Raw genomic sequence first — 13,920 nt, forward strand, 5'->3', positions numbered from 1 at the left:
TTCTCAGAATAGATACTTTGGAAACATCTTTTGTCCTTTCTTAGGGGTATCTAAAAGTGTCAAATGGGTATTCTGGCTGTGTCTCATCTAGCCCAGGCTAACTTCAAATTTCCTAGGTAGCCAAGGATGACCTTGAACTTCTAATCTTCCTGTCTCCCACCACACTCATTTACATTGGAGATCAAACCCAGGGCACCTCGTGCATGATAAGCAAGTTCTACAAACTGATCTACATACACCATCAACCCCAAAATAGGCATTTTAAAACAGAAATTGGTTCGACAGACAAACAAAAATAAAACCTTCAACTATGGTCTCCTATACCCATATATTTTAAACACAGAACCCATTTTAACAAAGCACCACCTTAATAAAGTGGTATCCCCGGCTAAATAATGAGTTTTATTCTTTATTTTATTTAAAACTCTTTTGACCTTTTGAACTACTTAAATTTTTTTTCTGGATCCACTGGCTGCTCAAACCCAGTGGCCACATGGGAGCCCAGTTTTCTGAATCCCTGCTCTGAAAAGCCACCAGAAAGAAACCCTAGGAGCTGGGGAGCTGGCTCAATGGTAAAGCGCTTGCTGGACAAGAGCTAGGAAATGATAACTGAGGTTGGGAGCCCCAGCACCTACTGGGCAGCCCACTGGTAACCTCAGTACTTGGAGGCCAAGACAGGGCTTGCTGGCTCCCTAGGCTAGCTGAATCAGCAAGCTCAAGGTTCAAGGGAGAGACCTTGATTTAATAAATGTTCAACCTCTGGCCTCTACACACTGTCCACATGCATGTGCAAACACACGGGAACATGCAAACGCACAGGCATGGTGCCGCATACACAATTCAAACAAACATAGAACCCCTCCCAGTTTCAATATGGAATCCCCAAATAATGTCTCTACTTGGAAAAGCCTCTTCAGCCAGGCTCAATGAGCTCAATTCATGGTTCCTCAGTGCTGAGTGGTCCAGATGTGAGCAGGGGACCCAAACACCCATCACGAAGCTATGCGGGCTGCCAAGACGCATAGGCACAGGTTGAAATGTCATTTTTCTACTCTGCAAAGTAGGTAATTCATTTTGCCACATAATTCAGAGGATATTGACATAATGCCCACAGCAAAATTATGTACCTATTCTTGGATTAATTTAAATTCTCACTGAATCAGAGGCGACCCTGCATACATTTATAAACGAACAAGGCTAATGTGATGTAAAAACACACCTGGCTCAAATGAAAAGGAAATTTCCACACAGCAGAAGGTCCACAGCATAAAAGGACCACTCATGCAGCTGTCAGGAAGAGCCAGGGGGCATCGGCATCCAAGTTTACAGTCACACCCTGAATGCATTTCTCGGCTTTTCCGCCATTTAATTAGGAAGAAACGGTTAGAGCACCGGAGCCACATAAGCAATAAAGGGCCCAGGGGCCTAGGCAGGTGACTGCACTCTCTAAGAGGTTTGGCATTCACAGACCCTCCCATGAGTGTCGTGATTATCTCATCAGATATGAAGGAAAGGAATGGTGGTAGCCCTGGACCAGAGAAAAATGTTTAGAAGTACATCTACTGCTGCCTTTTGTTCAGAAGAAAAGAGATTCAGGTTCTATGTTAATGGCTCATTTCTGTATCTGTTTTCCTTCTAGTTCAACATCTATAGCCCTTCCAGTACCTAAGAGAGTCTCTTTCTCTGAAGAGATTTTATGGTGTCACACAAGGGGCAGGTAAGACGGCTCAAGTGAGTAAAGGCACTGGTCCCCATGCCTGACACCCCGAGTTCAAGCCCAAGGATGGCATGGATGGATGTGAGTGCCAGGGAATGATGTTTAAAAAAAAAAAAAAGATTTTAAACAAACATTTAAATTATTAGAATTAAATTTTTTACATAACTTTTTAAAACAACTGTTTAAAAGTCACATCAAAACATTACTCAGGCTGGGTTTAAGAGACAATAAAAACATGTTCAAGTACTGCCAGATCTCAAATAAACGTATGAAGTCTATGAATAGATTAATGTGAAAAGACCGGCAACTATTTTTAGATGGATTAACTACCATTCTAAAGACAACCTGAGAGCGATTCCTTAATTTCGCATGGTCCTGGGAACTGACAGTGTGTGGAAGACAGAAGAACATGAAACACAATGACAGATGGCGATTTCATAACTTCCACGCACTCGGGCAAGGTCACTCATTCAAGATTAAACAAGATGATTATAAACTCCTGACAGATTCCTTTTAAAACTCAGTCTCATCATTTTAGAGCCGTCGTACTGTATAATGTCTCGAAACTGTATCAGACATGGGCTCAAAGGAGTTATGAAAGACCCGTAGAAGGAGATACCACAGGGAATCTGTGCAAGACTATCGCAGGGCTGGGAAAGACATTCTCAGGACATCTGTGCTCAGCATTGAAAAGCCAGGATATGAGCTAGCATAACCTCATTTGTGTTAAGATTTATTTATTTCATGTATATAAGTATTTTGCCTACATGTATGTATGTGTACCACGTATGTGTACCAAGTATGTGTCTGGACAGGGTCAGAAGAGGGCAACTGATCCCCTGGAACTTGAGTCAAGGACTTTTGTGAGCCACCATGTGAGTGCTGGGAACCAAATCTGTATGCTCTGCAAGGGCATCCGGCTGATAGCCACATACAGATGGACAGACAGACAGAGGCAGAGAGACACACACACACACACACACACACACACACACACACACGCACGGGCTAGAAGAAGATAATAAGGATTATTAACAATGAGAAACAGTGAAAAGTATTTTTGAAAAAAAAAAAACCCTCTTAAATGGTAGCATAAAATTTGCTTTTCATTTTACTTCTTGATACATTTTCTGGGTTTACCAAACCTAACTTTTGAGGTAAGAAAAACTTGAATTTAAAAACATATAAGCAGATACATTCAACTACATTGTGGAACAGCCTGCATATAAATCACACGGCAAGCCCATCTGCCAACAGCGAAGGTGGACCTGTCAAGCTAGCCATGTAGACCACTTCAGACCACCTGCCAGCCATCTGGGTGGCCCACCTGGCTGGAATCTCAGGGTCCTTTACCAGTGAGAAAACAGGAAGTCCCTGCCCTCAGGGAAGACTCAGTTTGGAACCTTGGATTCTGCCCTTGAAAGTTCCTCCTGGAACAAGACAGCAAAGTTACATGTGACTCCTACATTCCAGTCACCTTGGAAGGCCACAGCTTCGAGAAGCAAGTAAACGGTCTGGACTTCCACGAAGGACCGCTCTAGTTACTGTTATTATTCTGTTTCAGAATCCCAGCTACTGACTGCTGGAGCAACCCTCATAGCAGCACTAAAAGGCAAAAGCCTTTTAAAACAAAACCCCACAGAGAAAAGCATGTTGGTTCAGACAGCCACTTGTCTGGAAAATCTTACACCCTTTTTAATAGAAAGCAGGGGTGCTGGAAATGCAACTCAGAGACAAGAGGGCCTGCAGAAGCCTTAGGCTTCAATTCCAGTATCCAAAATCTACCAGTGAAGAGGAGGAAAGAGGAAGGAAGGCAGGGATAGACTCTATGTAGCTAAGGGGTGGGAGGCGATCTCCAGTTCTGGAAAGAGTTTTAGCTTTGCTCTCATTGCTCCATGAGGAGCCTTCTTCAAGGGCAGACTCACGCCAAGCCCCCAAATTGCACAGTCCCTTGAAGGCAGGCAGCCATTCTTGTCTTCACACTGGTACAAAGACCCTGAGATTCCAGCCAGGTGGACAACCCAGATGGCTGGCAGGCGGTCTGAAGCCATCTCCATGGCTGGCTTGACAGGTCCACCTTCGTTGTTGGCAAATGGGCTTGCTTCTACCAAGTGAGGCTCTAGCCATCTGTAACCGGGTCTATCTATTGATAACCCAAAACACATCGAAAGCAGTCTGGGCTTCGCAAATGCGGTCAAAGGGTAACTTTCTCATCACGGAGCTTCATTTCGGGTGATTTATTACTTTGGCTGATTTGGGCATACTTCAGCATCTATAAATAATCACGTGAGCACCAAGCAGGATGTTAATTATTTGATGCAGTGATTTAGAAATAATCCATTATTGAGCATTCTCTTAAATTGCCTCTGGCGCCCTGTTAGCGCCCTTCCAGGAATGGAGTGAAGTTGTGGTGGCGCAGAGAGTCAGTGTGGTGTGGTCCAGCCCTGTGGACTCCAGTGTAGCTTACCACCAGTCGGCTCTGTAGAATGCCCTGAGGGAGGTGAGCCCTTGCTGGCCCCTTGCCTGTGGACCTTAGTAGCCCTCCTCCATGGCTGATGCTTGCCACTGAAGGAAACTCCTTAAGACTGGAGAAAGAGCTATCCATGACCCCTTTAGACCACATTTTTGGCTATCAGACGATGTTCAGAGGTCTGAACAATAACGAACATTATAGCAAACATCATTTTCTCCAACAACAATATAAATAACTCCAAGACTCACAGGGATATTTGAGATTAAAAGTCAAAATAAATTTATAGAAAAGATTTGTTTTGCTGATCACCCTTTGAAATCCATTAGAAAGTCTGTCCTTTATTCAAAAAGTACAGACTTGGAATGAGAGAAACAAATCCCAAAAGTCAAGTGAATAAGTTCAATTGAATGTCTGCATCTGGTCTTTCATTTCCTTCTCCTGGCAGACACCTAAGTCTCTGACCTGTGTGGTAACCGCCGCCAGAGGCTCCAGATAAGCAAGCCATGCAGTAATCCAGGGCGGTTTCTATCTATTAACTATTTCTCCCAGTACGAAAGGACAAGAGAAATGAGGCCTACCCACACAGAATTTTTCCCATTATCGAGAGGATTCTGAGAAAGAGTAGTATCTAATGGAGAAAGCACTTTGGAGTAAAGTTTGGGCTTTTTACAATGATATGCTTCCCCCAAAGTTTCATTTGCAAGGGAAACACATCACCATTTTCCCCAAAGGGCATCAAACTTTTCAGAACTAAGAATTTGACTTTTACATACACCTTGGGTAAGCACTCCCAAGAGGACTTACAATAATGAAATTCAATGGGGGGAAAAAGTGTGACTTTATTTTGTGTTTATGATAACTCCAAGTCTCATATATATATATATATCCGCCCCACACACTAACTATACTGAAATCAACATGAGAAAATTTCAGAATAAATGGATTTCTCAAGAATTTCGACCACGACAAATCAAGGACTTACATTAGCATTTCTTAGCACCAAATCTTATAAGCAATTATGCGTCAGTGTCACTAAGTAGCCTGAATTCCTGTACTAACCCGGTGCATTTATTATCTTGACTTTTATTAATTCTAATTTTTGCAGAACATAATTCCTTTCCCCCTGGAGGCTAAGCTTATTTACAGAAGAAACCATGCATAGCATTAGCCATAACTGTCAGCGTTACCCTAGGATGTCAGAATGGACACCACTGATTCCCAGGGTCCCGATTTTAAAACAGCTTTGTTTGGTTGTTGGTTGGTTTCAAACACAACTCAGGCTAGCATCAACTCACTGCAGAGCTCAGAATGACCTTGAACTTTTGACCCTCCCGCCTTGTGCTTAGGCTTGGTTTTATGCAATACTAGGGGCTGGAGCACAATAGGGAAGTATTTTACCAATTGAACAACATCCCTAGCCCCTGATTTTAGCTTTTGATTTTAAGTCCACTGCAAAAACTAAAAAAGAAAGAAACCTAACCCATAATACTATCAAGTATAACAGCAATTGCGACAGGCCTCACAAGAGGTGGACAGTTTGAACTGCTGTGTGTACCGTCAAAGCCATTTGTAAATCCAATGTGCCTTCTGAGTGAAATGAATGGCTTCTGTCAATTTAGCATTTGCAAGAAAGTGACTGAATGAAAAGGCTTCCTGAAGAGTTTAACCTGGGAGAGCAGAGCCCTTCCCACCGACCTCCACACACCCAGAGTGGTGAAACGGGCCAGGGCGAGGTGCTTGCTGGAGAGCCCAGCGCTAGACAAGAGTTCTCCTGACAGGGGGCGGATCATGTTGGAAGTCAGTGGTGTTCCTCAGCAGACCTGACTGTAAATGACCCTGCCTGGTGGGGCCCGGCAGCGTCATAAATCAAACAACAGCAATTCTGCCACCAGAGAGAGAAAGAACCCTACTGGGTCAGTGTCTCATGCCCAAGTGGCAGATGATAACCCTGGGAAAGGAGGGGAAAGAGTCACCTATCTAAATGCCCCTCTGGTCGAGAGGCCCAGGCAAAAAGATAACGGGATGAGCTTCTCGATGGGTTCCATGGAGCAAGCTCCCCTATGAGCTGCTGCCTCCAGTCCACAGAGGGAAAGCACAGGAATACACAAGTGGCATTTGGAAGGAGCGACCTGGAAGAATGTTTCTCATACCCGTGAAGCCTGGCGAAGCCTTATGCGATGTCCACCTGTTTCTTTATTTTGCTTCTCTATTAACTGGCTCTTACTGTATTTTCTGGAGTATTGATCAGCAATGGATTGCAGGGCTTGGAGCAGGTAGGTGAGAGGTGCCCAGTACACCCAGAATCAAGGTCTGCATGAACAATTTCTACATTATGCTTGCAAAGATACTCATTTACCTACTGTCGTCTCTTAAATTAGTTGAATATTAAGGTTTCCAGAAGTAGGTAATTTTGCCCATGTGTAATATATTAAGCTCCCTTGATTAACATCTGAATTAATCTAGAAATATTTGAATTGAGGACCAATGAGATACCAAATAATCAAAACTGTTCTGAGGAACAGAAATATTAATTAACATTTCCTTTGGAAAGGAGGAGCTCTGGGGTCCAGAGTTTGGGATCGTTCACCCCATCCCACAAACCGTCCCCCTTCAAGGAGGCAGAGCAGTCAACAGGGATTCTGGAAAGGTCAGTAACATAAAGGTACTTAATCACGCAACTCTCTAGATGACAAGAAAAAGCAGTCCAGAGTAGAGCTTTGCTAGCTGCCTCCCTTCTTCAATAACCACAAATGGATCCGACCCCACCCAACCTGCTATAAAGAAAGACGGGGCCAAATGGAATGAATATGTGAAACCATAGCAGTAAGCTGTTCCAGGGGTGGGAAGACGCTCCCTTCATGCAGTAGCATTTTACTTGTATTTTAATAAATAAATGAATAAACTTGCCTGAGGATAGAAAAGTAAAACAGCCACCCTGGGTAGCCTTATAGACCAGGCAGCAATAACACACACCTTTAATCCCAATTAAATTGCCACACCAGCATGCCATAGCAACCAGACAGCAATGGTGCACGCCTTTAATCCCAGCCCTAGAGAGGATTATAAAACAGGAGGAGACAGCTCTTGGTCCATCCCATTCTGAGATTCTTGGAAGCGGGATCACCATTTCAGACTGAGGTAAAGGTAAGAGCCAGTGACTGGCTATTTTGCTTTCTGACCTTCAGGTTGAACCACCCAATTTCTCCCTCTAAATATTTATTAATAGTGCTTTACCGTTGCTGTGCCCCCCTCACTCTACCCTACCCTCCCACCACCATCTACAACCACTGAGGGTTGCGGACTAGCTTCCGGCCTCAGTTCTCTACTTCCTGGTTAGTCATAAGGTGAACAAGTTAAGCTGCAAGCTCCTACTGTCACAGACTTAACCCCAGAGCCATGCCCTCCCTTTCCCCACAAGCATGAACCCCAAGTCCCCTTCCCTCAAGCTGCTCTTCTCCATTCTCTTGCAACAAGTAACTAATATGGGAACATCCCCCCCCAGACTCCACACACTCAGGATGGATGATAATTCTTAACAGTCACATGTTTACTAGGCCACCTTCTGGAACACTCTGGTAGGTATAATTCTTCCTTGTCCATGCAGGCTGGACCCAGAACAGAGCCAAGAAGAAACCCTTCACTGGGCAGAAGCTGCAGCAAGGGTTGACTCCTGTCGACTTGGCCTCCACCTCTGCTTAGATATTCTCTAAGAACCACAGTAGTGCAGGACTTTGGTGTTGAGTTCCCATGACGACAGGCAGTTGCCCCCCCCCCACCACCACCACCAAACAACTTGCGGTCTGCTCCCTCGGTACTCCTAAAGTACTCAGGATGACCCATCGAGCTGGGTCAATATCGCATTGATCTTAGTGGGCGAACAATCTAAACATAAGTGGTATATCACAGCCTGAAGAGAGAACGCTCTGGGAAGAAAAAATTCATGTCAGGGCTTAACAGTACCTCTCCCCCACCCAGCGGCAAATCCCAGCTCCCATCCAACATCTGGCTCTCCAGCTAAACAATCAATAATAATACACTTTCTCTTCACTCCTAATGTCAGCCTCCCCAGGCTCCTCTGTTTACTTCAGAGGCGGCCTTCGGAAACTCACACCGCTTCTGCAAGGTCGTGTGGCCAGTGAAATGTAGGACAGGGAATCGGCTTCTCTTCCAACCACCAAACCACAAGGTCTTTGTTAAGGTCAAAATTATCATGAAACATTATTTACATAGCACACAAGAAACGCAGCTTGGCAGCTGTTATACACACGAGCTGCTGCGTGCAATAGCACCAAATAAAAAGATAAGGAGTCCTGCAATTTACTTACTGTTCACATAAACGTTAAATGTCACGGAAGCGCTGACATCAGAGTTGGCCACCAGGAAGGTATAAGTGCCTCCTTCTGTGCCTTTTAATCTGGTCAGATGAAGTTCGCTGGCGTACCTGCAAAGGAAGGACAATCAATCAGCCCCCTGTGGACAGTCTGTCCTAAAATACAAGTCTCTGGTGCTGTTTCTACTTGGAAAGAGATGCCTATTGGGGGAAAAATATCAATGAATCATTGGATTCACACTGACATGCACATCACTGCTTTTGGGACAAAAACCTGTGTGTGAAGACACAGTAATAGGCTAGCCAAGCCTTTGCCTACCTGCCCTGGGGTACCCTCCTGACCACTTCCTATTCTGCACACTGTAGAGTACCTTGAACTCTTGTCCTAGCTCAATAGCCTGCACACACCCTCTATCTTCATATCAATTCCTCAGGCCCTTGGGATCCACATAATCACGACCTCCTCCACCCATTTTCACCCTGCCTTGCTTCTGTCAATAACAAACGCTATGTTCCTTTGACTCCCAGGGTTGCCGGCAATATTTGTTATTCAAGTGTCTGCTCTACTCAGGGACCTACAAGATGGCTGTGAAGATGGGACACTGTATAACCCATGAGCTAGTGTGAGCTCTAGATGGACGGATCAGCTGTGCAAGACCATGGCCAGCTACCCTGCTCGGTGCCCTTGCTCTATCTTTCCACCACTCAGTAGACAAACTGCCACTAGATCAAACTTCCTAATCTCAACCTCGTGTGTAGGTGCCCCTCTCTGCCCTGTGCCTCTCTCCGGGCCTATTTCCATGCCCCCTTGGACCACTGTTATGGGATGCAGTTCAGCACACCTCACATCTGTACCCTTCACCCAAGGGTCCCTTTGAACAGCCAGGTACAGCAGCTCAGTGCAGAGTTCCCTAAGGTCCTTACTCAGCAGCTTTCCTGTTCCCTCAGCTTTCCCTCTGCAGAAATCCCCCGTGCCACTGAACTCCTGTCTCAGGCTCAGCTTCTAGGGAACTGGGCCTGTGGCAATTCCTTTTTAAACAAAGGCATGCAAGGTCCCAATGTAAGTGCCCCTCACCTCAGCCAGGCCTCTCCTACTGGGCAGGCACCAACTGGGCCACTCCTTCCCCAACTCCCCTCCTGCTTGGTACTCCCCAACTCCACCCTCTTCAGCCCAACCATCAAGAGTCCAGGCTAGTCTATCCATTCTCACTTGTGTTCACCCAACAGGCAGCAGCTCTGGGAGTGAAAGAACAAACCCCACCCAGTTACCAGCCCCTTCTTAGTCATTTGATCATGGTCACCTCGGTTCACCCTTCTGGGCTTTGGTCTCCTCGTGCACAAAAATGGGGGATTAAGAGTGCTCCGGAGCCAGTGAGAAGAGTGGGTGAAGACGCATCCAACACGAGCACCTGAGTTTGATCCCGGGAACGCATGGAAAAGGCAGAAGGCGAGAACTGACTCCTAAGGGCCTGTGAGCTTCAGGCGTGCTGTGGGACGCTCTAGGGATGCACCATGCCGCTCGCTGTGTCGTTACACAGCCACACAATAACAAACTCCATTTTAGAAAAAAATTAAGTGTCCTTCTAAGATTTATGCTGAGACAGGTCAGGCAAAAATGACAGAAACAAATGAAAGCACACAAGGTATCGTTACTGCTACTATTGGAACTATAATGTTTCAAAGATCTAATAAGAGATCTGATAGCAAAGAAAAGCAATTGATCACCTGGCCCAAAGCTTAATAATTCATAGTTATCAATAGTTACCCTCAGAGTTCTAATAAAGTAGTGACTATTCTATCTTCCCTTTCTTCCTAAGGAGAATTCTTGTGTCCTGAAGATGTGACAGTCATTGCTTTGGGTGACCCTTAGAAACTAAGAGAAACGTAACCCCCACTTTCCAAACGAGAAACTGAGTCGGCATGCATACAGCTGTGTGCAGTGAACATTCTAACCCACGCCAACATGGAATCCTCAGGCTGAGGACACGGGTAGCTCTAATCTGATATCTCTCCACGCGTGGCCGGGTCACCAGGACCTGGGAAGGCAGCCGGGAGAGAAGGGCTCGAGTCCCTTTCTTACCTGATGTTACTTCTATTATCAGACTTGAGATAATCTTCCCACTTGTTAGGGGAGGTCCTGTTCATATATATCCATTGCTGATGTTCAGGTTTGGGGTAGGCCTCATATTCAACCACCAAATCCACATTTTCTCCGTCGTTTACAAATACCGTAGTATTCTTCACGGGGAAGATGTTGATGAATCCTTTATCTGATTGTGACAGAATAAGACAGCCATCAGTATTCACAACTGACAAGGAACACACGCCACCTTAGGATTACAAAAGTGATGACTCCCAGTGTTGATGAGCAGCCAGGGAGAAGATGTGAGCCCGCCTCTGCCCTCCTCCTGCTCTTCACTCCGTCCTTGGGTGAGAAGAGGCACACACCCAAGTCCCCGCCTTGTATCTTACATCACTAGCAATTCCCTAAAAGGTCCTCTCCAGCCACTGTCTCCACACTTGGGAGGTTCAAGGCCTAGGGTGTTTTACTAAAATAGCCCCCATCTAGACCCGGAACAATTACAAACGTAGCAAGAAAGTACCACCACCGAGTGAAGACTAGTCCAAGCTCTAATGTGTGATGAAAACATCATTGTGTATCTGAAGAGAAGGATCCGGCCATCAGTCAGACAGCGTTTTAACACGAAAACCGGACTCTTGCTTCTTATGGGGGAATAGTGGTGGGTGACTTTGGAAGCAACTAAAGGAGAATATCGTGAAGGGCAAATTTGAATTAAGGAAAGAGGACATTAAACTACAGCTATGGGGGGAAGAATGTTTAGCTAAACTGGTAATTAAAATATGGAGAGCACTTTCCATTTATTAAAAATAGCAAAACTAATTTAAAATAAACCCAAGAATCTCAAGTGTGTTCAAAGAAGCGCAGAGAACCACACACGACAAACTGGCACGCTTCTTCTCAGAACCCGTGAGCGATCAAGATTTTCTTTTTTTAAATTATCTATTTTTAAGTCTAAATCCTATAATTTCCATTTGAGGACTCTTCTTAAAATGGGTTAGAGATGCATGAAGTGCTATTTGTACAGGTTACGATAACTCTTGAAATGACAGAACGTTGGTGAAGTAAATAATGCAGCCTTCGAAATGGCCACATAACAATCCAAGAGCCAGTCTGAAAAGGAGCAATAAACTAATTGCCCAGTTTTATTTTTTATAGCCACCATTTAGGGGATGCTCACTATGTGCCAAGAACTGCCCCAGGCACTTTAGCACACATTTTATTTAATAATTATGACATTATGTCATTCTGGAACATAGAGCTGCAGCCTCTAATTTATAGATGAAAAGCAGGTTATGGGTTTTCTCTGCATGTATGTATGTTGTGTTTGGTGTCTGGGGGTATGGTACATGCACATAAATAGCAGAAATGCCTGTCAGGCTAGAGCAGCACGCCAGGTGCCTCCCTCACCACGGGCCAATCTGATGCCTTCAGACAAGGTCCCCCACTCTGTCAGAGACCCACCATTTCAGTGAGACTGGCTGGCAGGGGAGCTCTCGGGACTTGCCCATCTCTGTCCCCCCGTAGGGGGCTACAGTCATGCAAGCCGTGTTTGGTTGTTTTTATGTAGGTGCTGAGGATTTGAATTCTACTTCCTGAGGTTTGCAGACCGAGTGCTTTTATCCACTAAGTCATCTCCCCAGCTCCAGGTTAGCGATGGAGAGATAACTCTAATTTACAGGTAATGCTTGTTATCTCTAATTTAGAGGTGAAATTGATGATTTATATTTGGATCCAAAAACATAAAGCAAAGTCTAGCTTCGAACACAGGTCTAAGAGAAGCCAAGAATGGCCTCTTTTTTTAGAGTCTCTATACATGTTAAATGAGAGAGAATAAGAACATGAATAAAACTGTATGTATAATGAATAATGAAAACCCATATACAAAAATAAGCAAAATACTCAAATCTTTAAAATCAGCTACATCAAGTTAAAGTTTAAATTTTATTCTATTTCATTTTCAAATGCTTAAAATTAATTGTAAACTTTCACTTACTTTGCATTATCTGCATATATACAAGAGACTGTCACTGCAGTTGGGGTTTTTTTCCCCCTTTTTTGGCTTTTTGAGAGTCATTACAGTTTTTAATGCTCTCTGGTTGTCTATAGGTTCAGAGTCAAAAACTGGTTTGTTCCAGTGTCCTCTGGCTACTGAACCAATTCAAAAAGGATTGTTTTCAGGGTGGAATGAAAAAAAAATCTTCCAAAATAAAAAAACTGGAGTTGGAGCTGGTCCTGTCCTAACATCAGAATCGCGAACGACATAAACCCTGCCACTCTTTAAGACAAAGCAGGGGTTTTTATTGTTTGCTAGATCTTGCTATATTAAAAGAAGAAATGTTGCATCCCAAGGTCATATATCCAGATACTGCACAATGAAAAAAACATATCATAGTTACCATAAAGCAAATATGTAAGCGGTCCTAGGTTTTCTATAGTCTCCTTTGCTCAATATTGGTGTTATGATTAAGGATATTCCTCCCACAGGCCCATAAGTTAAAGGCTTAGTTGCTAGCAAAAAGGCTTGTTGGAAGTGACTGGATCATGAGGGGTCTAAATTCATCAATGGATATCCATTGGTAACTCTACTGCTGAATGGAACAGGAAGGGGTCTGTTTGAAGCAAACGGGGTCATTATGGGTATGTCTCTGAAGAGTCTGTCTTGTGCCTGGTCCTTTGTGAGCATCTCTCTGCGTCTCTTCCGCCTCCTGCTCCCACCATGATGCTCCAGACTTGCCTCAAGTCTCCAGAAGGAATCATGAGCAATAGAATCTTCCCTCCTTTGAACTGCTTGTGTTGGGTGTTTTGCTATACTAACAAAGGCTGACTTAACACAGTAGGATTATGTTCTGTGGTGGAACGAAGCTTTACATTTCTATAACGTAAGAATTATTAAGACTCTACCTTAGGTACTATAACATAAACAGAGACTAAACAAACTGCTACATTCAGTTGTTTTTCAAGTACCCCTTTATTAAGAAATTGGTGGCACATTAACTTCCAATCAGGCTCAAACGCTATGTCTGACACTCCCTCTCCTCATCTCCAATGCTGTGGGAGCTGGAGATTGCAGAGAAAAACTGGAGGGCATTAAACAGCCAGTGGCAGAGCCCCTAACCCAAACCCAGGCCCGATTCCATCCGCTCTTGCCACAAAAAAACGACCAAAGGGTACTGTGGGAGATGGTGGGTGTACTCATTTGCTTTGCGATCATAAACTTTTTATGATCTAGATGCAGCCCTGCAACATGAGTCGTGGGCCTTCACTGTACACAATTCTAAATATTAAAGAATAAAAATAAAAGTCAGCAGGATCCCACA

The 13,920-nt window shown here is 44.4% G+C and overlaps 1 protein-coding gene across 2 annotated transcripts in view; it reads right to left on the minus strand.

The window, feature by feature from the left end:
* Kit (KIT proto-oncogene, receptor tyrosine kinase) overlaps positions 1–13,920 on the minus strand; it is a 77,372-nt gene that overhangs the window by 20,944 nt on the left and 42,508 nt on the right. For both annotated transcript variants that reach the window (XM_041671424.1, XM_041671423.1), the window contains exons 6-7: positions 10,601–10,790; positions 8,516–8,631 (exon numbers count right to left, since the gene is read on the minus strand). In XM_041671424.1, the coding sequence (XP_041527358.1) occupies positions 8,516–8,631; positions 10,601–10,790 (306 nt within the window). The remainder of the gene's footprint in view (positions 1–8,515; positions 8,632–10,600; positions 10,791–13,920) is intronic.

This window comes from Microtus oregoni, unplaced genomic scaffold (genome assembly GCF_018167655.1).
Source record: "Microtus oregoni isolate MIOR12 unplaced genomic scaffold, Mior012 000021F_ref0000039, whole genome shotgun sequence".
NCBI classification, from domain to species: domain Eukaryota; kingdom Metazoa; phylum Chordata; class Mammalia; order Rodentia; family Cricetidae; genus Microtus; species Microtus oregoni.